This window comes from Ranitomeya imitator, chromosome 1 (genome assembly GCF_032444005.1).
Source record: "Ranitomeya imitator isolate aRanImi1 chromosome 1, aRanImi1.pri, whole genome shotgun sequence".
Classification (NCBI taxonomy): Eukaryota; Metazoa; Chordata; class Amphibia; order Anura; family Dendrobatidae; genus Ranitomeya; species Ranitomeya imitator.
The window spans coordinates 69,889,312-69,915,768 of record NC_091282.1 but is presented as its reverse complement, the minus strand read 5'-3'; the positions used below and the strand labels follow the sequence as shown (position 1 = coordinate 69,915,768).

The 26,457-nt window shown below is 44.3% G+C and overlaps 1 protein-coding gene across 4 annotated transcripts in view; it reads left to right on the top strand.

The window, feature by feature from the left end:
* Positions 1 to 26,457, top strand: part of KIAA1328 (KIAA1328 ortholog) — a 182,899-nt gene that overhangs the window by 130,547 nt on the left and 25,895 nt on the right. For all 4 annotated transcript variants that reach the window (XM_069747407.1, XM_069747426.1, XM_069747417.1 and 1 more), the window contains one exon: positions 23,859 to 24,007. In XM_069747407.1, the coding sequence (XP_069603508.1) occupies positions 23,859 to 24,007 (149 nt within the window). The remainder of the gene's footprint in view (positions 1 to 23,858; positions 24,008 to 26,457) is intronic.

The window sequence follows — 26,457 nt, the reverse complement described above, 5'->3', positions numbered from 1 at the left end:
GCCCTGGGGATCAGATACTGTGCTGCTGCCAGCGCTCACATGTAGTGCCCTGCGCCATGTCCCCTGGGGATCAGATACTGTGCTGCTGCCAGCGCTCACATGTAGTGCCCTGCGCCAGGGCCCCTGGGAAGCAGATACTGTGCTGCTGCCAGCGCTCACACGTAGTACCCTGCGCCATGGCCCTGGGGATCAGATACTGTGCTGCTGCCAGCGCTCAGATGTATTGCCCTGCGCCATGGCTCCTGGGGAGCAAATACTGTGCTCTGCCAGCACCCACATGTAGTGCCCTGCACCATGGCTCCTTGGGATCAGATACTGTGCTGCTGCCAGCGCTCACATGTAGTGCCCTGCGCCATGGCTCCTGGGGAGCAGATACTGTGCTGCTGCCAATGCTCACATGTAGTGCCCTGCGCCATGGCTCCTGGGGAGCAAATACTGTGCTCTGCCAGGACCCACATGTAGTACCCTGCACCATGGCTCCTGGGGAGCAGATACTGTGCTGCTGCCAGCACCCACATGTAGTACCCTGCGCCATGGCTCCTGGGGAGCAAATACTGTGCTCTGCCAGCACCCACATGTAGTACCCTGCGCCATGGCTCCTGGGGAGCAGATACTGTGCTCTGCCAGCGCCCACATGTAATACCCTGCGCCATCGCTCCTGGGGAGCAGATACTGTGCTCTGCCAGCGCTCACATGTAGTGTCCTGCGCCATGGCTCTTGGGGAGCAGATACTGTACTGCTGCCAGCGCTCACTTGTAGTGCCCTGCGCCATGTCTCTTGGGGAGCAGATACTGTACTGCTGCCAGCACCCACATGTAGTGCCCAGCGCCATGGCCCCTGGGGAGCAGATTCTGGGCTCTGCCAGCGCTCACATGTAGTACCCTGCGCCATGGCTCCTGGGGATCAGATACTGTGCTGCTGCCAAAGCTCACATGTAGTGCCCTGCGCCATGGCTCCTGGGGAGCATATACTGTGCTCTGCCAGCACCCACATGTAGTACCCTGCGCCATGGCTCCTGGGGATCAGATACTGTGCTGCTGCCAGCACCCACATGTAGTGCCCTGCACCATGGCTCCTGGGGATCAGATACTGTGCTGCTGCCAGCGCTCACATGTAGTGCCCTGCGCCATGGCTCCTGGGGATCAGATACTGTGCTGCTGCCAACGCTCACATGTAGTGCCCTGTGCCATGGCTCCTGGGGATCAGATATTGTGCTCTGCCAGCACCTATATGTAGTACCCTGCGCCATGGCTCCTGGGGAGCAGATACTGTGCTCTGCCAGCGCCCACATGTAGTACCCTGCGCCATGGCCCTTGGGGATCAGATACTGTGCTCTGCCAGCACCCACATGTAGTGTCCTGCGCCATGGCTTACCTACCCGCAACCTCCGATCCTCACAAGACCTCCTTCTCTACTCCCCTCTTATCTCCTCTTCCCACAATCGTATACAAGATTTCTCTCCGTATCCCCCCTACTCTGGAACCCTCTACCCCAACATATCAGACTCTCGCCTACCATCGAAACCTTCAAAAAGAACCTGAAGACCCACCTCTTCCGACAAGCCTACAACCTGCAGTAACCACCGATCGACGAAACCGCTGCACGACCAGCTCTATCCTCACCTACTGTATCCTCACCCATCCCTTGTAGATTGTGAGCCCTCGCGGGCAGGGTCCTCTCTCCTCCTGTACCAGTTATTACTTCTATTGTTCAAGATTAATGTACCGTACTTGTTTTTATGTATACACCTCCTCACATGTAAAGCTCCATGGAATAAATGACTCTATAATAATAAATAATAATAATAATAATATTGCTCTTGGGAGTTGTACATTACAAATGCTCCATTTCTTTGCTTCCACTTGCTTGTGGAAATGTATCACTGAGCCCTTGACGATGGTACCACTGCCCTTTCCTTAGTACTTAGTTACTCTTCCACATTATGACATTTTCAGGCTGTACTTCTTGCCTTCATCCCCATTTTTTGAGTTGAACAGTTCCACTTCAAGAGCATTCTTCCAGCCTGCTGGAACAGTCTCACTTTTACCTGCAGGCTTTGCTCTTTAAATTAACTTGTCTTCCCATTGTCAGCATTTCTGCTGTTCAGTTTGACAGATAAGAGAGCAGAATCAGAGAGGAGCCCTGCTCTCCTTGTACAAATGCACAGAATTCCTCCACCCACTTTTTTGTTGATCCAAAGACCAACCCCCCATTTCCAATAATCCTTTTTGCTTTTGCTTCTGTAGACTGATGACATTCATTACCTGTTGTCATGTTACTCAAAAGTGGCCACCCAGACCCCAATTAATCAAGTCTTTGCTCCTGTTTTTGTTTGCATCCAATTCATTATTGTATTTGTGCCTTTTTAGAAGTCTATTTTTTATGTTCTCTATAATTTTTGTTTGTTTTTTTTGCTTTGTGGTCGGAGTCTAGCAATGCTAGATGTTTGTGATTCATTGGTTTCAAAATTTTGCTCCTATCTCCCCATGGTGTATTTTTGAGTACGCCAAAAATGACACAATTAGTGAAAAGTGAGAAAAGCCATTTAAGAAAGGATAACGGCCCGTTTATTGCCCTTGTGTCAAAGTCCAAGAATCACAAGCGCCATTTGGATAAATGTGGGGTCAACACTGGCAACTAATAACACAAGACTCTTATAGTTATAAAAAAAAAAAGCGCTTTATGAATCGGGGGCTCGGGGCATAGTGTCTGACACTTACTTTTATTGTTTTTTTTTTTTAATAACTAGATATGAAGATTCTCTATTTATTACCAGAGCTCTGGAGTCCGTAAGCCAAACTTCCGACGACTCAATGTCCATGACACCGACTCCACCAAAATGGGCTCCGACTCCGACTCCACAGCCCTATTTATCACCTATTCTATCCGAGATCACGTTGTGCGAGTGTGCAGGGGCCTTGTAATTCTTCTGTCATCCTTAGGACTGATTCATACATTTTATTATTCCACATGTAAGAAAAACTGATCAAATTATTATTTTTTTGAGCAGCATGTGGTGCATGTCACGAGTCTTTCTCGTACTTGGAGAAAATGAAAATTGGTTTTCTCCACCTTTTTTCTTTTCTGAAAGCCCGTGAAAATCGGACCGCACTCAGATGTAATTATTTTTTGTTCACGGAACCATAGACTTGCATTGGCAATTTTGATTCGACTCTCAGGCCATATTGGACGTGTGAACAGCTGCGTAGACGATAAAAGATACGAGTGTTATATGTGGGGGGAAAAAAAAAGATGGCACGCGTAGAGAAAAGCTGGCGTCTGAATGAGCCCTAATCATGTTTTTGCCAGACACATTGATTACTGATATTTTCTGCTTGCTTCTGCAACAGTCTGGTCATAATTGGTTGTGGGAGGGGAGAGGCTCCTGCTGCAGCCAGTTGTCTTACAGCCAGACACAAGGCTCAGGAACTGGCTCATCTCCTGGGACAAATGCATAACATTTATATCTATATTTCCCGGATCTAATTGCTATGATATATATAGCATATAAGGTGAAGGGATGAATAGATTTTTAAGAGTTCTAGCTGATAAGGTGGCCTATGTCTCCACTATATCCCCGTAATAGGTGCAGGGATTTTCTCATCTTCCCGTGTTCAGCATGCTCCTTGTACTTTTTTCTTCTTCGCCCTTTATAAACAGACGATGTTCAGAGTTAAATAATCCGCAGAGCTTATTTACACTTAAAAATCTATCGCCCTCGCGAGTCGCCTAGTGATTAATAGGGCTAACATTTAAGAGATAAATATCCGTATACACAGCAACATTACAGTGCATCCATTAAATATCCAGCACATACGTACATGGTTCCACCAGCAGACTCCTGATTTCTGCCTTTGTCAGATCTCGGGGACTGTGACAAGAGACCTCATTAGAGCTGGTGCATATGTTGGAGAGAAGGAAAAAAAAAAAGCCATCTCCGAGGCTGGATTTCTAAAAAGGCAATTTTTCATCATTGCTCGACTAAAAATGTTGATTATAGTAGTAATTGTGTGAAGAGGGACAAACGATGGATCTCTTAAGCTCCTAGCGCGGTGTGACCTGCATCGCAATCAGGGTCCGTGCCGCAGGACTGTGTAATTGGGGCCCCCCATAAAGGAGAGAGATGGAGGAATATTTTTGTTCCAGTTTTGCTTAATGTGAAGCTGCGAAGTACGTTCGTCTCCATGATACATTTTCTAGTGGTCTCCAAATTGGGACGTTATAGCTTTTTTTTTTTGCCAAAATGTCAACTCCTGGAATGACTGATCACACATACTGGGAGTCGTAGTTTCGCAGTTGTCCCATATGACGGCCCAGCACTCTTGCAAAAATGTTTCGCCAATGCCTTGCGTTTTAACTTGCTAACTTGAGACAACCCCTGTATCTCCCTTACTTGGGGTAGGCGGTATCCTGCCGACAGCTGGGACCCCCACGGATTGTGAGGTTGGCCATACACATTAGATTGCTGTTGGCTGATCGTTCGGCCCGCATCAATCTCAGGCACAAGAGCGCTTGTTCGGCCAAAAAGCTCGTGTGCTCACCTGCAGTCCGAAATCGGACATTTGTGATTGTCCTCTCCTGACCATTAGTTGGCCGGCGTCCCTATACACACCACACCATCAGCACAACCTGTCGATATCAGCGGATTCAGCCAACATTGGTCTTGTATATGGGCCCATTAGATGCCCAGTTGAGCGGAGCAGTGGCCAAGCCTGTGCCATACCACTCATGCTTGACACTTCTTCGTGAAAACTAAACCCCACAGAGCCCTGATACCTGGATCATCGGGAGTCCCAGCAGTAGGATGACCGAGATTAGCAATTTCCATGGATATTGTTTTCGGAAACCCCTAATAAGATTTATGTTCAACTTTTCATTCTGAAGCGATTTGCCCAAGATGAGTCAGTTCAGGGTCTGTGTACACTGTCAGACCGTATGGTAATTACTTACCCAGTGTAACAATGTTATGTTTCCACTTCTATATTCCTGGCAGCTGCTGCGGTGATTTCAGCAGTAATCCAAGTAGGATGTGAAGTTGACATAGTTCTCATCTTCCTGTCTTACCTTTACGGGGCGTCCACATTGGGCACAACGGCCGCAGGAAAAAGCTGTGGTGGATTCACAGTTAAATTGGTGGTGAAATATAGAGGATCTTGCGGCAGATTTAGTTGCAGATTCTCATCTCACTTCTTGAAAAATCCTCAACATAAATTGATCTCTTGATTAAAAAATCCGCACCCCAGTTCATTTTATACACAGATTTGACAAAAACTTATCCTCTCGTTGCTGCCCAAATGCACTTTGAACGTCCTGCCCAGGAAAGTCGGATGGAAAATCTGTTCTGTATCCACCCTGTGTGAACATAACCTTAAAGAACATTTTACAGTCACAGTGGGATCAGGGAGTGAGATTCCTTCCATAATTGACTGAATAATTGAAGCCGCTCAGTGTCCGGGGCTGGGGCAGAGAAGGCTGGTGCCTGGCGGCTCTCCGTTCTGTTCTCCAAGAAAGAACCAAGATGTTGTGGGTCCCAGCCAGTCCCCGGTGATCAGCATGATACTGGATTCACTGATGTCTCCGCGGTGACCAACTGACGCCCCGCCGTGAAAGAGGAGGCAAGATGACTGGTGGGGGACACCAGAAACTGTACTAAGGAACGGCGGTGATCTGGTAGGGGAGAATATGGATTTATTTTTAATTAATATAGAACCATCATAGACCTATATTAAAGAATATTAAACAACTTTGACAACCACTATAATATTTCCTTTAGGCCCAAATTAATATTCTGCCGTTATATTAGTCACCAATTTTCGTTTATGAGCACCATCCTAGAATAACGTTTGATAACTTCTCCACGGTGCGGTCTTCTTCACTCTACCTGCCTTCTACTCCTCCTGACAAATTAATGTTTAATTATAAAAATCCCATCTTCGCTCTTTCCATCTACATTTGTTTCAAGTCTTGCTTTTAACAACCCGGTGTGGACAGGTTTATTGTGAGCGGAGGCCTCGGTCCGCCATGTGGGAGCGCCATCCCGGTGTAGATGAGATGGCCACTTCTATAGCTTCAATTACCCAGGACCTCGGCAATCACTCACAGCAGCCGGAGGCATCTTATTACAGGGAGCGCGCGGCCGCAAGTGATCGCATTGGGGTGTGTTTGTGCCGAGTTTGAAAGTTTGTGGCTGCATTCAGCTAACAATGATATGGAAACTTGTCACAGAGATATGGCGCTTGTCCATACAGATGCGAGTACAGGGCAGTTGGTTGGGATGTGCTGTATGCCACCAAATGTTCCTTTCTCCCTAATGGATGTAATTAAATAGGGGTTGTTAAGGGTTAAAAAAATAGAAAAAAACATCCCCACCAGCAGGGCTGTGGAGTCAGTAAGCCACAGTTGCGACTCCGACTCCTGGATTTTATCAGGGTCCGGCTCCTTCTCCTTCATAAATGGCCAATTCGTAACAATAAATTTACTGTTGTCAAATATTAACATCGTGCTTATTCAGTTTCTCACCATCATATAGGTAATCAGACCACTTAGAGCAAAAACGATATTTATTAGAATACAATTAGAATATAGCAAATAACTTTTATAAACTTTTCTAAACTCTTGTAAGTAAATATGCAATAAACACTGTTATGCAGTTAATAAGAAGAAATCTGTAAATTTGTCCTCAGAAAAAGTATTGCCTCTGTCAGATCCTCCTTCATGGATGCCCTCAAATCTGATCGAATTATTTTGAGAGCAGAGAACAACCTCTCTACACTAACTTGGGTTGGTGGCAACGCAGTAACCACTCGGGCAACATCTGACAATGTCAGGATACAAAGGAATCGCTTGTTGCACTGTTATTTTTGATGAACGGTCAAATTTCTCAATTTCTTTTAGTGCACATGACTCCGAAAACTAACTCCGACTCCCACTCCGACTCCACAGCCCTGCCCACCAGGTCCCATTTCTGCGCTTAACCGCGTCTCACTGTTTTTTTTATTTATTTTTATTTTATTTTATTTTTTTTATTTTACAAGTGACATGCCTTTTAACTTTTTTGCTCCTAAATATGGTCTGATATTGTAGCAGTCATTTTCTTTATTAAAAGACTTGTTTGGTCATTGTCAGGCTACCCAAACACAATGATTTTTGCCAAGGGAAGTTGCATTCAGCTTCTTGGAAAATGAAGTATTACAAGTGGCCATTCACTTGCATGGGCTTGTTAGGACTTATAGGCTGCGGTCGTCCAACTACATATTTTTAACGATGGAAATAACTCTGATTATTTATCCTGCTGATATGAAATTGTATAATCCAACTTATATTCTGCTGTGTATCGGAAAACTAGGTGACAACCCTTGTAAGGCTGCATTTACACCCACTGATTGCGGTTATTTAATGACCTCCCAATCAGCCTCATAATAGCCTGTTTAGTCTGCACACCCAAGCACTCAGCATGACCATGAATACGATGTCAGGATGTGCTACCAAGAGGACTATTTTTAAGCAAGCCTAAAAATTATCGCACCTGACGGACTAAGGTTTTTGTCGCTCGTCAAGGGATGTTTGGAGCTGTTGATCAGATTGATATGCAATTTTTGCAGGAACACGGTTTCGGTAAACCTTACATTTTATTGAAATCCCTGGTGTTTGTACACACAAGAGTCTAGTGGTGGTCCTATTAATTGACAGTCTTCCCTGTATGACTGCCTGCAGAGAACTGTCAACCATTGAGTAGGACCGCCCACTGGACTCGTGCTATAAGTGCCATAGATTTCAGCTAATAGGTTGTGAAAGTTTTCCAACAAACCCATACCACTCAGCTCCTTCTCCTCACCGTGCCGTCCACAGATCAGGCTGCATGTACACCGGACAGGTTCCCCTACTTGCATATCTCAGTAGTAGGTTTTTCTGGATCCGTGTCAATCAGTAGGTCCGTCCTTATAACTCCGAGCATCTGTTCGGATGAAACTGGTATGTCTAGTTCACATTCATTGCACTCTAAATCCGCCGTTTGGTCTCATCCAGTATTTCCGAGTAGTGAGTCTGCTCCGGCATAATATATATATATTATACCTAGATTTCATCTTAGTCCCCAATCTGAACCTCCAAGGCCTGTAGTGGATGCCAGTACCCTACACCCACTATCCCATCCTGTTATATAACCTTCTACCTTTCCTTCATCTTCCTTTTATATGAAGCTTGCACGAAAGCTGGCTTATCTGTACAGGTTGGGGCAGAAGCCTTCCACTAGAAATATTGAATGTTTGTCGGGCCATTTTCTGCTGCATTTTTGTACCAAGAAAGGGTATGATGGATGCTGACCATCGACAGATACTTGTTAATCTGCTGTTTTTGGATTTTTTTTTTTGTCAAGTGATGTAATATAAAAAAAACACACAAAAAAAAACGGAAAATCATACTACAGATCTCTATCCCATCAATGGGTGCCAGGACACACATCATGAATGGTTGTTCCATTGGATTGATGTTCAAGCCAGCCACCAAACCATGAGTGACCAGTCACCCAGAATACCAGTCTAGAGTCCCTAATTGATGACTGCATGATTTTTGCATGTTCATTTGCAATGCTCCTGTACATACCTATAGGGACTGATGCACAAGTTCCCCCTCCATCAGTATATTTAAAGCCTCCACAGCCGCCATTTCCCCTCGGTTCACTCAGCGGCCGGCCCTGTGTGGATGTGAGGAGAGGAAAGCTTCCCGGTAGGTTTTGTCCCAGTTGTACCTGCTCTGTTTGCAGCGGATGTCTGCTATAGAAATGAGAGCTATTCCCCTGTGATGTATGGCTGTCACGCATCAAGCTGGAAGACTCGCATAAAGGCAAGACATTACCGCCATGCAATGTAATAAGGTAGGCTCAGCGGGGTGCAAGATTGTACACGGAAGGTATTGTATAAATAGCAGACATTAAGGACGGAAATGTCATTCAATAAATCACAGACTTAAAGAGCTATTTGCACTTCTAAGGAAGGAGGATTTTTTTTCCCTGTTCTGGCTGTAAGTAAAGTGTAGAATGTTCTCTCTTTAACAGGGTAAATCTTGATGAGTCTCATCCTTAAAGAAAAAAATAAAGAATAAAGCACTCCTGATAATGTAGGATCCCAAGCCAATGCATAGGAAGAACTTTGCACTCCAAGCTTATCGATTTTCATTTTTCCTTTTTATTGTAGTGCAATCCAAACATAAATGATGTTTCAGACGAACAATAGGTCCTTCATCAGATCCTATGCACTATGATTGTATGGGTCCTTGTAAATCTATAAAAATACCTGTTTTGTATTAATCCGATGTGCAAGATAAAGCTTAGAAAACACATGCAAACTAGCTTGCAAGTCCGTTAGGGCAGAACAAGAGCACTCAACCCACATCCAGAGTAATTTGCATATGGCATCAAAGTTCAATTATGTGGTCTCATTTTTGTTGTGCTGATTAATGCCCTTTAAATCGATTCCCAGCTTGTGACATCCATCTCTATCAGTAGTGATCAGTGCTAGCTGTTCAACCACTCAAATGCTTATCCCTGGTGTTCGCTGATTGGGGGCACCGATTGCCCTCTCTCGTCCTGAACGTTGGGTGCTGATGGGTTTCCTCGTCAGGAGGGGGCCTGCTGAAGACCCCCGTGGCAGCCACAGGCTAAGCTGCATTGAAGACTATCCGGTTGCCTGTATACCGCAATACTGCGGCACTTATGTACATAGAACAAGCAATCACGTGATTGTAGGGCCAGATCTCCCCCGAGGTGACCAAAAACATGAAGCACACTCGAAAGCTGAGAATTGTAAAGTTGGGTCAGTCACTATGGCTGCCATTGTAGCTTCCGATGTTGACGGCACTGTCTTTTCTGTCTACTACATTTGCAGATCTACATTTATATTTTGATCACATGATACTTTTTATACATGTTGTCCTACTCCAAGCTGTTCAGGCTTGAGAACCAACTACCAATTAAGTAAATCAGGTGATGTGCATCTCTGTAATGAGGAGGGGTGTTGTCTAATGACATCAACATCCTATATAAGGTGTGCTTAATTATTAGGCAACTTTCTTTCCTTTGGCAAAATGGGTCAGAAGAGAGATTTGTCGGGCTCTGAAAAGTCCAAAATTGTGAGATGTCTTGCAGAGGGATGCAGCAGTCTTGAAATTGCCAAACTTTTGAAGCGTGATCACCAAACAATCAAGCGTTTTATGGCAAATAGCCAACAGGGTCGCAAGAAGCGTGTTGGGCAAAAAAGACGCAAAATAACTGCCCATGAATTGAAGAAAATCAAGCGTGAAGCTGCTAAGATGCCATTTGCCACCAGTTTTGCCATATTTCAGAGCTGCAACGTTACTGGAGTAACAAAAAGCACAAGGTGTGCGATACTCAGGGACATGGCCAAGGTAAGGAAGGCTGAAAAACGACCACCTTTGAACAAGAAGCATAAGATAAAACGTCAAGACTGGGCAAATAAATATCTTAAGGGCCCCTTTCCACTTGTGTGAGAAAAAAACGGTCCGATTTACGGACCGAAAAAACGGATGTAACGTGTGCGAGTGTCATGCGAGTGTAATGCGATTTTTAATCGCATCATCCGTTTTTACATCCGTATGCAATTTGTTTTTTTTCTCTGCAACTATTTTTATACAGTCATTTACAGGACTATTTACAGTGTTCTGTGCCACAGAATGGTAAGGTATCCGTAAAAAACGGATGGAATACGGATGGTCCGTATTCCATGCGTTTTTTTCCTCGCACCCATTGACTTGCATTGGCTAGTCTCGTCCGAGACTCGCAGCAAATCGCAGCATGCTGCGATTTTTTTCTCAGTCCGATTTCAGCTGAGAAAAAAATCGTAAATGGAATGTCACCTATTGATTAACATTGGTCCGAGTGCAATCCGATTTTTTATCGGATTGCACTCGTCCGTTTTTCTCACAAGTGGAAAGGGGCCCTAAGACTGACTTTTCAAAGGTTTTATGGACTGATGAAATGAGTGACTCTTGATGGGCCAGATGGATGGGCCAGAGGCTGGATCAGTAAAGGGCAGAGAGCTCCACTCCGACTCAGACGCCAGCAAGGTGGAGATGGGGTACTGGTATGGGCTGGTATCATCAAAGATGAACTTGTGTGACTTTTTTGGGTTGAGGATGGAGTGAAGCTCAACTCCCAGACTTACTGCCAGTTTCTGGAAGACTTCAAGCAGTGGTACAGGAAGAAGTCAGTATCATTCAAGAAAAACATGATTTTCATGCAGGACAATGCTCCATCACATGCCTCCAACTACTCCACAGCATGGCTGGCCAGTAAGGGTCTCAAAGAAGAAAAAATAATGACATGGCCCCCTTGTTCACCTGATCTGAACCCCATAGAGAACCTGTGGTCCCTCATAAAATGTGAGATCTACAGGGAGGGAAAACAGTCCACCCCTCGGAACAGTGTCTGGAGGCTGTGGTGGCTGCTGCACGCAATGTTCATCGTAAGCAGATCAAGAAACTGACAGAATCTATGGATGGAGGCTGCTGAGTGTCATCTATATTGGTCACTAATTTTTTTTTTGGTTTTGTTTTTGCATGTCAGAAATGTTTATTTCTAAATTTTGTGCAGTTTTATTGGTTTACCTGGTGAAAATAAACAAGTGAGATGGGAATATATTTGGTTTTTATTAAGTTGCCTAATAATTCTGCACAGTGTGAAGAGCAGAACAAAAATGATTACCTCAATGAACAAAGATAAAAAAAAAGAATTTGTGATAAATATTGACCTGTCCATTCAAGGACATTTTAGCTATAGTATGAAATCCTGTTTTTCTTGTCTGTGGAATTGCCTTTGTACTGTTTGTTGTGAAACTGCCGCCCACGAAACTGTTTTCTTTTCTTTCTTTCCTGTTTTGTCTCTTTGTTTAAACATGCAAAACTTGTATAACCACTAAACCTACTGAAACAACTATATAAAGAAGGGATAGCACATTGAAGGCAGGCGTGCTTCAGAGACTTCCCAGTAATACACTATACAAGACATGTCTTGTGTATTATTTCTGGTGATTCCCCACTTCCAAAGGCTGCTCCGACTGAGTGTGATCCCGACATTTCCTGGCGCCTGAACAGGGACCCGAGGTCTGTGTATTCCTTCAAGAACACCGGCAGAATACGAACGAAAAGAGAATCTGGGATAATGGACGGCAGATGAACAAAAACCTGGCCAGGTAAGAGACACTGTTAGATCTCTTATATCTGCCCTGCACTGTCCGTAAGATTTTCTGTGTCGTGTTCTTTAGCGGGTAGTTCTAGTAGAGGAGGATACCTATAGCTCGGGTTCTTGAACTATTTAGGAATTGATCACCTCACGGAGTACGGCATTGAATGAGAGTGAATGTGAATAGAAGGTGTGTGGAAGTTGGGAATAGCCCTATAAGCCGCCCAGGGGGTTGAAACAGAAGAAGTGACTGTCCCACTGGGCAACGTGGTTGCGTCCTTTCGGGGAGACCTCCGCGCCTATGTTCAATCTCTGATCCTGTCTTTGACAAAAACCTGGTGACGGATAAGTGTATGATAGTATGAGCCCAGGACAGATAAATTAGCCTGGGACAAGAATACGTTGTATGTGATAGTATAAGCCCAGGACAGATAAATTAGCCTGGGACAAGATACGTTGTATGTTCTTTTTCTGTCTGGTTGCATTTGTGTTGTTTGCTATAGGTGTAGGAATCAGGATTTTCTTACATCAACACAGTTTAAACATCCTAGCTCCTTAGGAAGAAGGTAACGAGGTATTCTCATACCCAAACGCCACCTAGGGCAAGAAAAAGACATCCTAGCTCCTTAGGAAGAAGGTAACGAGGTATTCTCATACCCAAACGCCACCTAGGGCAAGAAAGCTCAGGATAAGAAAAATGGGGAATAAGCAAACAAAGTCGGAACCAGAAGAATTAGATATCTATACTATCATAAAGGAGAGAAGTGGTGAAGATGCCACTAAGGGGCTGAAAAAGATTTTTAGTAAGTTTGGAGTTACTAGGGCAGAAGCTTTTAGTAGAAAACTATGGGAAGGAATTCAGGAAAGGAAAAAAGGCATAATCAGAGACAAGAAATGGATAGATCAGATCCAAGCATTGATTGATGTCTCTAGGGTAGCAGAAAATGAGGGATGGACATATAATCAACAGAGTAAAAAGTGGTGTATTAGACCCACAGGCTGTGGAGAAAAACAAAATGTGGAATCTAAAAATACCCCACCCCCATACCTTAACCCACATGCCCCATCTTTTCTCCAAACACCACCTCAAAGTTTAGCCGGACCAGGAGGATGGGTATGTCCGCACTGTGGACAACAAAATCCAGACTGGAGAAATGATTGCCTAGCCTGTGGTACACCTAGACATGGCGCTGTACTTGCCCCTGTTAGGGTAGTACCAAGACCCTTTAGGGAACCTGGTGCTGACGGAGTAATGGGAACTAGATATCACCAAACTCGACAATATTTCCCTTGGTCCCCCGCTGAAGGCATGTCTCTCTTGCATAACGCACCAGATCCCACCCAGTGTCCAGTTAGATTTGCACAATATATACAGCAAATTATGCAGACTCACGCTGGAGTTTGGGCAGATGGAGAAGAATTATGTAGAATGAAAATGACTCCTGGACTCTTCCAGGAGCTATTAGCAAATCTACTGGTACATAGGCCCCAAGCAGGAGATGGTGCCTTACAAACGATAGAATCAGGTACACAATTTGTAGATCACTTAATGGTTTTCATGAGGGAGAGACAGAGGCAGAGAGGAACAACGGGAGTAGTGGCTCAGAAATCTGGACAATCAGTAGACGAATATTATCTAAGTGTAGAAAATAATTTCAGAGATGAAGGCATGGATCTAACCGCTCCAGGAATGATGAGGTTAGTTACAAAAACCTTTATAGATGGATTGTCTCCAAAAGTGAAGGAAAAGCTTAAGGCCGCAACCCCTGATTGGAGAACCTTGGAAGACCCACACCTGGCTAGACAGAAAGCTGTAGGGATAGAAATGGACTTAAGAGAAAATTCTAAGCCAGTAAGAATTGCACAGGCTAATACTGGCTCTGCTAATCAAAAGTTTACTTGTCATTACTGTAAGAAGCCAGGACATTTCCAAAGGGAATGTAGGAAGAGAAAAACAGATATAGATTCAGGATTATGTGTTACAAGGTGTTTTGGTAGAAATCAGGTCACCCGCCAATACACCCTTATATCCTGTTAAAAAGAAAGTGTCCTCCAAAGAAACTATGGTGAAATATCGCATGGTGCACGACTTACGGGAAATCAATAAGGTTTTGGCACCGGTCACCCCTGTGGTACCGATTCCTCATACCTTACTGTCTCAAATTCCCAGCACTGCTGCATATTTTACGGTAATTGACTTATCAAACGCATTTTTTTCTGTGCCACTACATAAGAACTGTTGGCATTTGTTTGCCTTTACATTCAAGGGTAAACAATTAGCATGGACAAGATTGCTACAAGGTATGGTACACTCACCAACTTTGTACTCTGAAGCAATGCAGACCGTGCTAAAAAATTTCATCCCAGAACCAGGAGTAGTCATTCTACAGTATGTAGATGACTTACTTATTTGTTGCCCTGATGAGCAGACGGCAGTTACCGCAACTGTTAATTTCTTAATTTTCCTAGCGCAAGAAGGCTGTAAAGTAAATAGACAGAAACTCCAGGCTTGTCAACAAACAGTCGTGTTTTTAGGTCACTGCATATCACAGGGCATCAGACACCTCACACCTCAACGTACGGAAGCCATACGTAACATGCTTGAACCCAGGAATCACAAACAGCTGCGTGCTTTCCTAGGTATTGTTTCACACTGTAGACAGTGGATCATACATGCAAGTCAACTCATGCAGCTTTTATATGACTGTATTGCCAACACACCATATTCACTCAGTGAAGAGGCTAAACAGTCATTTTCCTCTTTGAAAACAGCACTGGTATCAGCTCTGGCTTTGGGACTCCCAGACTACACTAAACCTTTTCAATTGATGGCAGCTGAGATATCCTCACATGCTACAGGGGTGCTCACACAAAAACATGGAAACAAACAGAGACCTGTGGCATACATATCAGCTCATCTGGACCCTGTAGCTAGAGCCGCACCTTCTTGTGTAAGAGTAGTAGCCGCAATTTCACTGTTATTAGATAAAGCTTCTGAGATTGTTCTTGATCACCCACTTCTAGTTCAGACCACTCATGATGTACATGGCATTCTTAACCAGGTCCAACCTAAACATATTTCAATGGCCAGACACCTCCGTCTCCAATGTTCCCTACTACTGCCGCCCAACATTTCCTTTGCCAGGATTCAGACTCTTAATCTCGCGTCTTTGCTCCCTTTAGAGTCTGAGGGGGGTACCATACCTGAGGAAACTGCACTCTCCAACTCCTTTGAAACTGCACTCTCCAACTCCTTTGACCCATCAAAGTCAATGCATGATTGTGTACAATTAATGGAACAAGAGACTCAGGGCTTATGTAATGTACGTGACAAGCCACTCTGTAATGCTACATTTGAACTTTTCATAGATGGCAGTAGATATGCAGATATGAATGGAAAATTTCATACAGGTTATGCGGTAGTAACTCAGCATGAAGTGCTGAAAGCAGAACCTCTCCCTGCTAATCAGTCTGCACAAGAAGCAGAACTTACGGCATTAGTTGAAGCTCTAAAAATAGCCAAAGATCAGACAGCAAACATATACACTGATTCTAGATATGCACATGGCATTATTTTCGATTTTGGCGTAATATGGAGAGCCAGAGGTTATATGACTGCTTCAGGCCAACCTGTTAAACATGCCTCCCTCATTAGACAGATTCTGGAGGCAGCACAAGAAACTAAAGAAATAGCGGTGATAAAGGTAGCTGCACATGTGAGACTCGACACCGAGGAAGCCAGGGGTAACGATAAAGCCGATAAGGCAGCAAAACAGGCAGCACGTAAACCCTTACATCATGCCCACACACTAGATAGCTCTGAAGATGATGAGGAAAGATTGAAGGAAGCTCAGAAACAGGTAGACGACGAAGAACGAGGGCAGTGGCAGAAAAAAGGGGCAGAAGATCAGCAAGGATTATGGAAAAAAGGAACTTTGTTGTTTACCCAGAGCCTGGTACCCCGCAGTGGCAAGTGACCTCCACCTACCCACGCATGTGTCGGCAAATGGTATGACGCTCAAGGTAAAAGAAAGGTGGTTGGCTCCAGGCTTTGGTAATTTTGCTCGGAACATGTGTGCTGCATGCGCTATATGCCTGGCACACAATCCAGGTCAGGCCATTAAAACCCCAACCAAGCATCATGTAAGACCACTGTATCCCTTTCAAAGACTCCAGATCGACTACATCCAACTTCCTAGGTACAATGGATACGAATATGTGCTTGTGTGTGTGGACATGTTCTCAGGGTGGCCAGAGGCTTATCCAGTTCGTAAAGCCTCAGCAAAAACTACTGCCATTAAAATAGCACATGAACTGATACCCCGTTACGGCATGCCTGAGGTGATCGAGTCAGATAGGGGTACCCATTTTACTGGGGAAATATTCCAGAATGTTATGAAAATGTTGGGAGTAGAAAACCAGTTTCACACTCCATATCATCCACAGAGTTCAGGTAAAGTGGAAAGATTAAATGGGACAATAAAATTAAAAATCCAGAAGGCCATGGCAGAAACAGGAAAGCCTTGGACCGAGTGTCTACCACTTGCCCTGTATTCCATCCGAAACACCCCAAGGGGGAAGGCTAAGCTGTCACCACATGAGATTCTTTTTGGTAGAGCAGCAAATTTGGGTTGTTATTTTCCACAACAACTGATGTTGAATACTGAGACTTTAACTGCTTATGTACAAGAATTACAAAAACGTTTAACTAAAGTGCATTCGCAAGTTTTTGCTTCCCTTCCAGATCCAGAAAATCTCGAAGGAGGCCACAAGTTGGAACCTGGTGATCAAGTCTACGTGAAAAGACACACCAGAAAGACTCTGGAACCGAGATTTGACGGACCTTTCCAAGTCCTGTTAACAACTCCAACAGCAGTCAAGCTTGAAGGAAAGGCATCATGGATACATGCAAGCCATTGCAAAAAAGCAGTATAAGACTCATGATATTGATGTTAATAATGTTAACCTCAACGGAGGCATGGGAAAGACTGAATTCTCTAGCCCCTTTGAACAATAGATTCGTACAACATCATAGAAAATTAGTGCATGACTTGTTAAATAATACGCAACCCCTGGCAGATTGTTGGATCTGTACCCATTCACCAGTATCAGCCACAAGTATACCTTTTCTAGCAGTTCCCGTGTCAGCTGAAGAAATATTCGCTTGGCCTAATTGTTCAGACAACCTGGCCAACAACCAACCTGGCAATACTAGACTATGGAATACTACAATCGCCATACCAATTGTGGGATGGGTAGAATTTCCTTGGTGGCAGGGCAATCTTACAGGAAAAATAGACAACTTACAATATTTAGCATTCAAGGGAGGAAAATGGGTACCTAGGAATAAGACTGGATTAACTGATTTAGGACAGGTCCCCACTGAAAATCTACAGCTCAGTTTCAGTACAACCACCCCTTCCTCTGATGCTTTCAAACCTACAGTATTGGAAAGATACATACATAATAGAAAATGGGAACATTCTGAGTTGTTCCCCCAAGGTGATGCAAACAGTTGTACAAGTAAGCCGGGGAACCTGGTTTGTAATGAATCCAATGAGTATGTCAACGGAATGCATGTATGTGGGAATCCCGCAGCCGGGTACTGTAGCCCCTTGGGACAAAAACCCTCTTGGTGTATGCTTCAGAATGTATCTAGTTTTGTGGATTTGGCTCACAGATTGGTATTGCAGCACTCAGCTTTGTGGGATCTGCCTGAGGGTACATTTTGGATATGCGGAGAAGGAGCATATAAATGGCTTCCCGTAGGTATAAAGGGTACTTGTACATTAGGACGCCTAACCCCGGCTACTTTCATAATTTCAAATAAACAAGTGAATATGCAAGCCGTGCCCAAGCACACACTGTATAAAAGAGCTGCAGATAACTCACCACGTCCCTCGGGGAGGCCGCATATAGTACAAATGGGAATTCCCAACAAAATTGCTAGTACCATTTTTATTTATCCTATGTTAACACAAATGTGGGATAAATTAGTTAGAGCCACGGATTATCTAGATGATCAGATTTGGGATATATTGGACATATTAAATACTAGTATAGCTGTACAGAATCAGCTTATAATAGTCACTAACCAACATACCCTGGTATTGGATTACCTAACTGCCTCACAGTATGTATGTGTCAAATCATCGGACCCACCTGCTGTCATTATATAGACCCGAATAGTACTATGAGTATGAGATTTAAATTAAAAGACGTACAACGACTCAGGGATCAGTATGACAAAGACAATGACCAAAATAAGGATAGCTGGTGGTCAGATACCTTTTCTTTTCTTAACCTGGCCAATTGGTTCAGAGGGATCGGTGGGTGGGTTACCGGGATTATGCAAAGCCTAATACATACAGTTATGGTTATTGTAATTATATATGTATTATTCAAGGTTGTACTCAAGGGTATCTCGGTATGCACAAATAAATTTTGTGTAATGGATGCGAGAATATAAAGTTTTTTTTTTGTAATATCACAAAAAGAATGACTAAAATGATCGACAAGGTTTTGAATGGAATATGTCAAAGGGGGGATTGTGAAGAGCAGAACAAAAATGATTACCTCAATGAACAAAAATAAAAAAAAAGAATTTGTGATAAATATTGACCTGTCCATTGAAGGACATTTTAGCTATAGTATGAAATCCTGTTTTTCTTGTCTGTGGAATTGCCTTTGTACTGTTTGTTGTGAAACTGCCGCCCACGAAACTGTTTTCTTTTCTTTTCTTTCTTTCCTGTTTTGTCTCTTTGTTTAAACATGCAAAACTTGTATAACCACTAAACCTACTGAAACAACTATATAAAGAAGGGATAGCACATTGAAGGCAGGCGTGCTTCAGAGACTTCCCAGTGATACACTATACAAGACGTGTCTTGTGTATTATTTCTGGTGATTCCCCACTTCCAAAGGCTGCTCCGACTGAGTGTGATCCCGACAACAGTAATAGTTACCTGGGAATATATTTGGTTTTTATTAAGTTGCCTAATAATTCTGCACAGTAATAGTTACCTGCACAAACAGATATCCTCCTAAGTTAGCCAAATCTAAAAAAAAAACACTCCAACTTCCAAAAATATTAAGCTTTGATATTTGAGTCTTTTGGATTGATTGAGAACATAGTTGTTGATCAATAATATAATTAATCCTCTAAAATACACACAGTGTAGTAATGCATTGTGCATTTTATGGAAAAGTTTGTGAATTTGTTAAAAAAAAAAAAAAAATCAACAGACAATTCCTTGTTCAGTTGTAGGTTTCGGAAAAAGTAATTGCACCCCCTCCAGTGGTTTCTTTATCCTCTCTTCAGGGTTATAGGGCTCCTTCACCTTTCTGAGCTCTCAGGTATTACATAAATCTGCCGCGTGATTTATGTAAGCAGATCTTAAAGTAAACCCTGTGACAAGCATGAAGGATTTGGTGTCATTTAGTTAAATTCCTAGCAGCAGAATGGATTGCTCTGCCTCGCCTGTACATACGTCTTCTCCGGATCAAATTTTTTTGCGGATGGATTTTTTTTTTTCTCCTTTTTTAATGTGATATATGTTCCGAAAGATGCAATAAAGCACGCCAGCCCGGTAATATTGTGTGATGTATCGGCAGCCTCGACTGTAGCCAGGGGCTCTGTGATGTGTTGCGGTGTACCAGCAAAAGCTTCGGTTTTCTGATAAGTTTATAATGTGCCCTTTAGCAGTCAGTGCAGTGAAGTCAAGCGAGAAGGACTCCTAATGTTCCCCAACGCTCGGTTAGGACCCTAATGTTCCCCAACGCTCGGTTAGGACCCCTAATGTTCCCCAACGCTCGGTTAGGACCCTAATGTTCCCCAACGCTCGGTTAGGACCCTAATGTTCCCCAACGCTCGGTTAGGACCCCTAATGTTCCCCAACGCTCGGTTAGGACCCCTAATGTTCCCCAACGCTCGGTTAGGACCCCTAATGTTCCCCAACGCTCGGTTAGGACCCCTAATGTTCCCCAACGCTCGGTTAGGACCCCTAATGTTCCCCAACGCTCGGTTAGGACCCCTAATGTTCCCCAACGCTCGGTTAGCACCCCTAATGTTCCCCAACGCTCGGTTAGCACCCCTAATGTTCCCCAACGCTCGGTTAGAACTAGAGCCACCACATGGAACCTCATGGTGCATTTGCCGATTTGTCAGTCAGTGCACCTTAACTATTTGCAATTCCAGCCTGTATACACAGTTAACCTAACAATTATTGTGATAGAATGCTTTCGAATTCCTGTGATCTGCGGCACATGAGCGAGTGTCTTGTGGTCGGCGGCACATGAGCGGGTGTCTTGTGGTTGGCGGCACATGAGTGAGTGTCTCGTGGTCGGCGGCACACGAACGGGTGTCTTGTGGTCGGCGGCACACGAGCGGGTGTCTCGTGGTCGGCGGCACGAGCAGGTGTCTCGTGGTCAGCGGCACACGAGCGGATGTCTTGTGGTCGTCGGCACATGAACCAGGTGTCTTGTGGTTGGCGGCACACGAGCGGGTGTCTTGTGGTCGGCGGCACATAAGCGGGTGTCTCGTGGTCAGTGGCACACGAGCGGATGTCTTGTGGTCGTCGGCACATGAACCAGGTGTCTTGTGGTTGGCGGCACACGAAGGGGTGGCCTGCGGTACGTGCAATATGCTACCAACAGTGATGATATTTTTGCTGCCGTAAACAATCTCTTGCCATTAATATTCACTGATCACTGGCATATTTAGACTGGCCAACAATTGGGAAAGAGCCTGAAAAAGCCAAATAGTGCAACATTTTTAACGAAGCAGAGTTGCAAAAATTATTTTGGCTGCAAATACATGAAAGAAGAAAAAATAGAGGTAGATATCCACGGTATCTCATGGAAGGAGCAATGCAGGCTAGAAAGCAAGGAGGAGTTCCAGCACTTCGAATGATTCAGGCTGCAGCTACGGTAGAACCACCCACTATAATTGGTTCTGAGCCCCCCAAAATGACCTGGTTCTGAGCAGTTTAGCGGCTTGCTTAGTTTAGGAGCAAAGGGCTATAATGAGCATTTCTGGCTCTGAATGACCCTCGCATTACACAGAAAACCCATAGATTGCAACGGGAAGTGTGTAATGCTTTTATTTCTCCTGTGGTGGCGCTACAGGCAGAAAACATTCCTTACAGTCGATCCATGAGGGTCCGAGCTTCTATGTAAGTGATGGACCCTTGTAACACAGGTGGTTTATAGTGTACAATACCTTTAAGGGGAAATTTCAGATTTCTTGGCAGTGGCGCTCCGAGATCGTCCTACAAACCTGTACCGAGACTTCGTCAGACTTGGATCCATCGTACTTTTTGCGTTGCTCGTAAAATCAGAGTTTAATTTCAGGCAAGTTTCTCCACTTACACTTTGAAAATGAATTTTAGTTGTCTCTTAATGGACGTTTGCTTTTATCGTCTGCAAGAAGCGGTGGCTGCTCCGTTAAAAGCGCTTTCTAATGCCGAGACGCCTCGCCTAAGCCTAAAGAGGAGTAAATAAGACCCCATTATAAGTCCTCCGATTGCGAGTAGCATGGGTCCCAGTAGCCCTTTGTAATGTCCATTAATGCCTTTCCCAAGGATCCGCATCTCATTTTCCAGAGCCATTTAGTCAAACGTACGATTATTTAGAAAGTTAATTCATGCATGCCGAAATGTAGCTTAAGTAATGCGAGGGGCGGAAGGTAAAGCTCTACGGAGACCGCAGTCCTTTTTGTTATTTAATGATCAGCCATAATTAACTTGCAAATTTGAAATAATTAGAACAAATTAAAGGTATTTAACTTCCCCATCCCTGAAGAAAAATTCAGATTGCACCAAACTCATCTCTAAATTATTCACAACGTGGAGGTGTTTTCTTCAATGTTCTGCTGCTTTATGGATATTCTGCTAATACCAGCAATCTGCCGCCATCAGCCTCATCAGATCTGTTCTCCCGCACTAGTACAGAAATGATTGCAGCGTGTGATCTGCACAGGTCTGATTGTAGAGTGCTATGGGACAGACGGGCACAGTGTGCGTATTGGTTGTAAAGAAGGCCGCAGGGGAATGTCTGAAAACGGGCACAGTGTGTACATAGGTTGTAAGGATGGCTGCAGGGGAATGTCTGGAAACGGGCTCAGTGTGTACATAGGTTGTAAGGAAGGCCGCAGGGGAATGTCTGGAAACGGGTGCAGTGTGTACATAGGTTGTAAGGATGGCTGCAGGGGAATGTCTGGAAACGGGCACAGTGTGTACATAGGATGTAAAGAAGGCCGCAGGGGAATGTCTGAAAACGGGCACAGTGTGTACATAGGTTGTAAGGAAGGCTACAGGGGAATGTCTGAAAACGGGCACAGTGTGTACATAGGATGTAAGGAAGGCCGCAGGGGAATGTCTGGAAACAGGCACAGTGTGTACATCGGATGTAAGGAAGGCCGCAGGGGAATGTCTGGAAACAGGCACAGTGTGTACATCGGATGTAAGGAAGGCCGCAGGGGAATGTCTGACTAACGGGTGCAGTGTGTACATAAGATGTAAGGAAGGCTGCAGGGGAATGTCTGGAAACGGGCACAGTGTGTACATAGGATGTAAGGAAGGCCGCAGGGGAATGTCTGGAAACGGGCACAGTGTGTACATAGGATGTAAGGAAGGCCGCAGGGGAATGTCTGGAAACGGGCGCAGTGTGTACATGAGATGTAAGGAAGGCCACAGGGGAATGTCTGGAAACGGGCGCAGTGTGTACATAGGATGTAAGGCAGCCGCAGGGGAATGTCTGGAAACAGGCACAGTGTGTACATAGGATGTAAGGAAGGCCGCAGGGGAATATCAGAAAACGGGCACAGTGTCTACATAGGATGTAAGGAAGGCCGCAGGGGAATATCAGAAAACGGGCACAGTGTGTACATAGGATGTAAGGAAGCCGCAGGGGAATGTCTGAAAAACGAGCGCAGTGTGTACATAGGATGTAAGGAAGCCGCAGGGGAATATCAGAAAACGGGCACAGTGTGTACATAGGATGTAAGGAAGGCCGCAGGGGGATGTCTGGAAACAGGCACAGTGTGTACATAGGATGTAAGGAAGCCGCAGGGGAATGTCTGAAAAACGAGCGCAGTGTGTACATAGGATGTAAGAGAGACGGAAAGAGAGTGACGAGGTGAGACTGTTATACAAGATGAGCGGGTCGGGAATATGGGCTGTAAGAGTGAGAGCGATAGATCTGCGTCTGGAGAAGCTGAGTGATATCCTCTATGGCTGCCTTGCTCATGAATGTACATATGTGTATGTTAGGGAATTTGGAAAGCTGGATAGTCATCATTGTGGATGATGTGATGTCACCCTGCCTGTCCCAGTACCCAGTTCTATAATTCATGGCTATTTGCCTCTGTATAGCTGGGTAACCCTTGTGGTTTTGGACTGTCCTCCCACCCTGTACTTCATAGAAGCTCTCCTCAGTCTATGTGGGCGCTATAGCCGTGTTCATCATGTTTCCAGGATATTACTGGCCATTTGCTCAACGGATTTCCAAGTTGTGGATCTAACGAAAGCAATTAAAAAGACTTTCCCGTTTGTGGCGTGTGGCAGTGCCAGCTTCTCTATAGTCAGTGCCATTGTTCCTGATCTGCTCCGGATGAAATGACTTTTGTTCGCTCCTCGTAATTGAATGGTTTCTCTTTTCTTTGCAGCCCAGTGTCCCCGACTCCTCCATCCAGTAAGAGCCGGAGAAAACAGCAAAGTCCCAGCAAAAACGTGTCCGAAGTAAGAGCTTCTGGATTAGATGTCGATGGCCAGGAAGACTGGTCATCTGTCCGGCCGCAGGCCTCAATCAGTAAAGGTAAACTGGTCCACAACATGATAAAAACTATGAATTTTATAATTTTTAATCTGGAGTTACTGAGATTATTGGATTATCAGATATAAATGGAGAGATGACGTTCCCAAAAAATCAGTAGAGACGCCGGGGGTACCGAGACTAGTAGGAGGCTCTCCGTGCTCTGGGTCTTACAAAGCTGTTTGCTCCGTTATTCTATTAATCCTCTGAATGCCGTGATCTGTGCTGATCGTAGCAATCCGTGGCTGTGGACAAGGCTGCCCATTGGCTCGCAATCCAGTCCACATGGACATACCGCCCAGGATCTAGTGACCCTGTCGGGACATTAAAAAAAAAAAGTTGGTGCCCTTATATTAGTGGTGATGTCTGCCGTACACCACGTCTCGCTTTATTACAGGCCAAGGCAGTCACTGTGCAGTCAGCACACCGGGTGGGTGATTGTCACTGTGAAGTAGCAAAATCACATGAGATGTACTACAGACACCACCACCATCATGGTACAGCTCTTAAATTGGAGTAATCGCCATTTTTTAAAAATATTTTCTTTAATATAAATCACTAATACATTTGAAAATATGCAATTTTGTAATATATCTTATCAGAGAAATCTACTTTCCGTTCCTGAACTGATCGATCATTTTCAAAAATCTCGTTTCACAGGTAAGATCGGTCTTCAGTAAATACAAATGTTTCCATTTTACTGAGAGAAAAGACAATTGGTGCTCATGAAGTTCTATGGGGAAATGTAACTGTGATCTCAGGAGAGCTGACAGCGGAATGTCTGGATCGGCCTCTAGCTCCTCCCCTTCCATCGACTTTCAGAAGCACCAACTGTCATCTCCTGTCTCATTAATGGGAAAGTCTGTCTTCACTTAATACTGATTTTACCCATGACTTGAGAATGAAAGATCAGTCCAGGAGGAGAAAGAAACAGATTTCTCTAATAAGCTATATTACAAAGTTTCTTATTTTGATTTGTACTGTTGGTTTATTAAATAAAATCAAAACCATGGTTATACTTTTAATCCCTTCACGACATGCGCCGTACTAGTACGGCACATGTCGTGTCTGCCCCTTTCATGTGGGCTCCGGCGCTGAGCCCTCATCTTTCCTGGGACATGTCAGCTGTTTTGAACAGCCACTGGTGGAATTGCAATCCACCCACAGCTATTAAACTCTTGACAGTGGCATTTAACATGCGCTTCCTGCAATCACGCCGGAAACCCGCCCAACGGTGGACCCTGTCACATGATGACGAGTCACCGATGGGTTGGCATGACAGCCAGAGGTCTCCTCCAATGCTGGTGGTCGGCGATCATAGCAAGTCAGCAATTCTGCTACATACAGGCGATCTGACCTCTATGTAGCAGAGGCGATCGGGTTATGGCAGCTTCTAGTCTCCCATGGAGACAATTGAAGCATGCCAAAAGTAAAAAAAAAAAAAAAAATTTTTAAATATAAAAGTTCAAATCACCCCCCTTTCACCCCATTGAAAATAAAACAATAAAAAAACCTCAACCATACACATATTTGGTATTGCCTCTTTCAGAATCGTCCGATCTATCAATATAAAAAAAGAATTTCCCTGATTGCTAAACGCCAGAATTACATTTTTTTGGTTGCCGCAACATTGCATTAAAATGCAATAATGGGTGATCAAAAGATCGTATCTGCACCAAAATGGTATCATTAAAAACGTCAGCTCAGCACGCAAAAAATGATCCCTCACCCAACCCCCAGATCACACAAAATGGAGACGCAACGGGTCACTTTTTTTTCTTTTTTTTTTTTTTTTCACCACTTAATATAAAACAGAACCTTAGACATGCTTGGCGTCTATGAACCCGTAATGATCTGGAGAATAATAATGGCAGGTCAAAAAATTTTTTTAAAAAAAAGTTGTGGAATTGCACTTTTTTTTGCAATTTCACCGCACTTGGAATTTTTTTCCCACTTGTGAGTACACGATATGACAAAATCAATGGTGTCTTTCAAAAGTACAAGGCCCTCACATGGTCATATTGATGGAAAAATAAAAAAGTTATGGCTCTGGGAAGAAGGGGAGCGAAAATCAGAAACGCAAAAATGAAAAAGTGCGGCCGCGCGAAGGGGTTTAAATATGACCCGGCTGCTGAATTTCTGGCAGTGCACTGCGGCAGTACAGAAGAGTTTACCCCGATCACCGCTCCGCTCCAACACTCCAGGACCAGGAAAGGAGTCGCTTGTCTTTTACAGGCTGCAGCACAGGGAAAACGTCTCCTTCCGCTTACACGATCTGTCTTGTTTTTTCTTGTTGAACAGTATATCTTGTAGTTTCAGAAAAATGTAAGAATTAAAATGAAACTATCAGGATAATCAAGCTAGCACTATGGCTCTAAAGGTCGCACAACAACAACAACACCTGTCTTGTAGTAATGCGATGTCCGATCACAGAGAATGCAAACTTTGCTTGG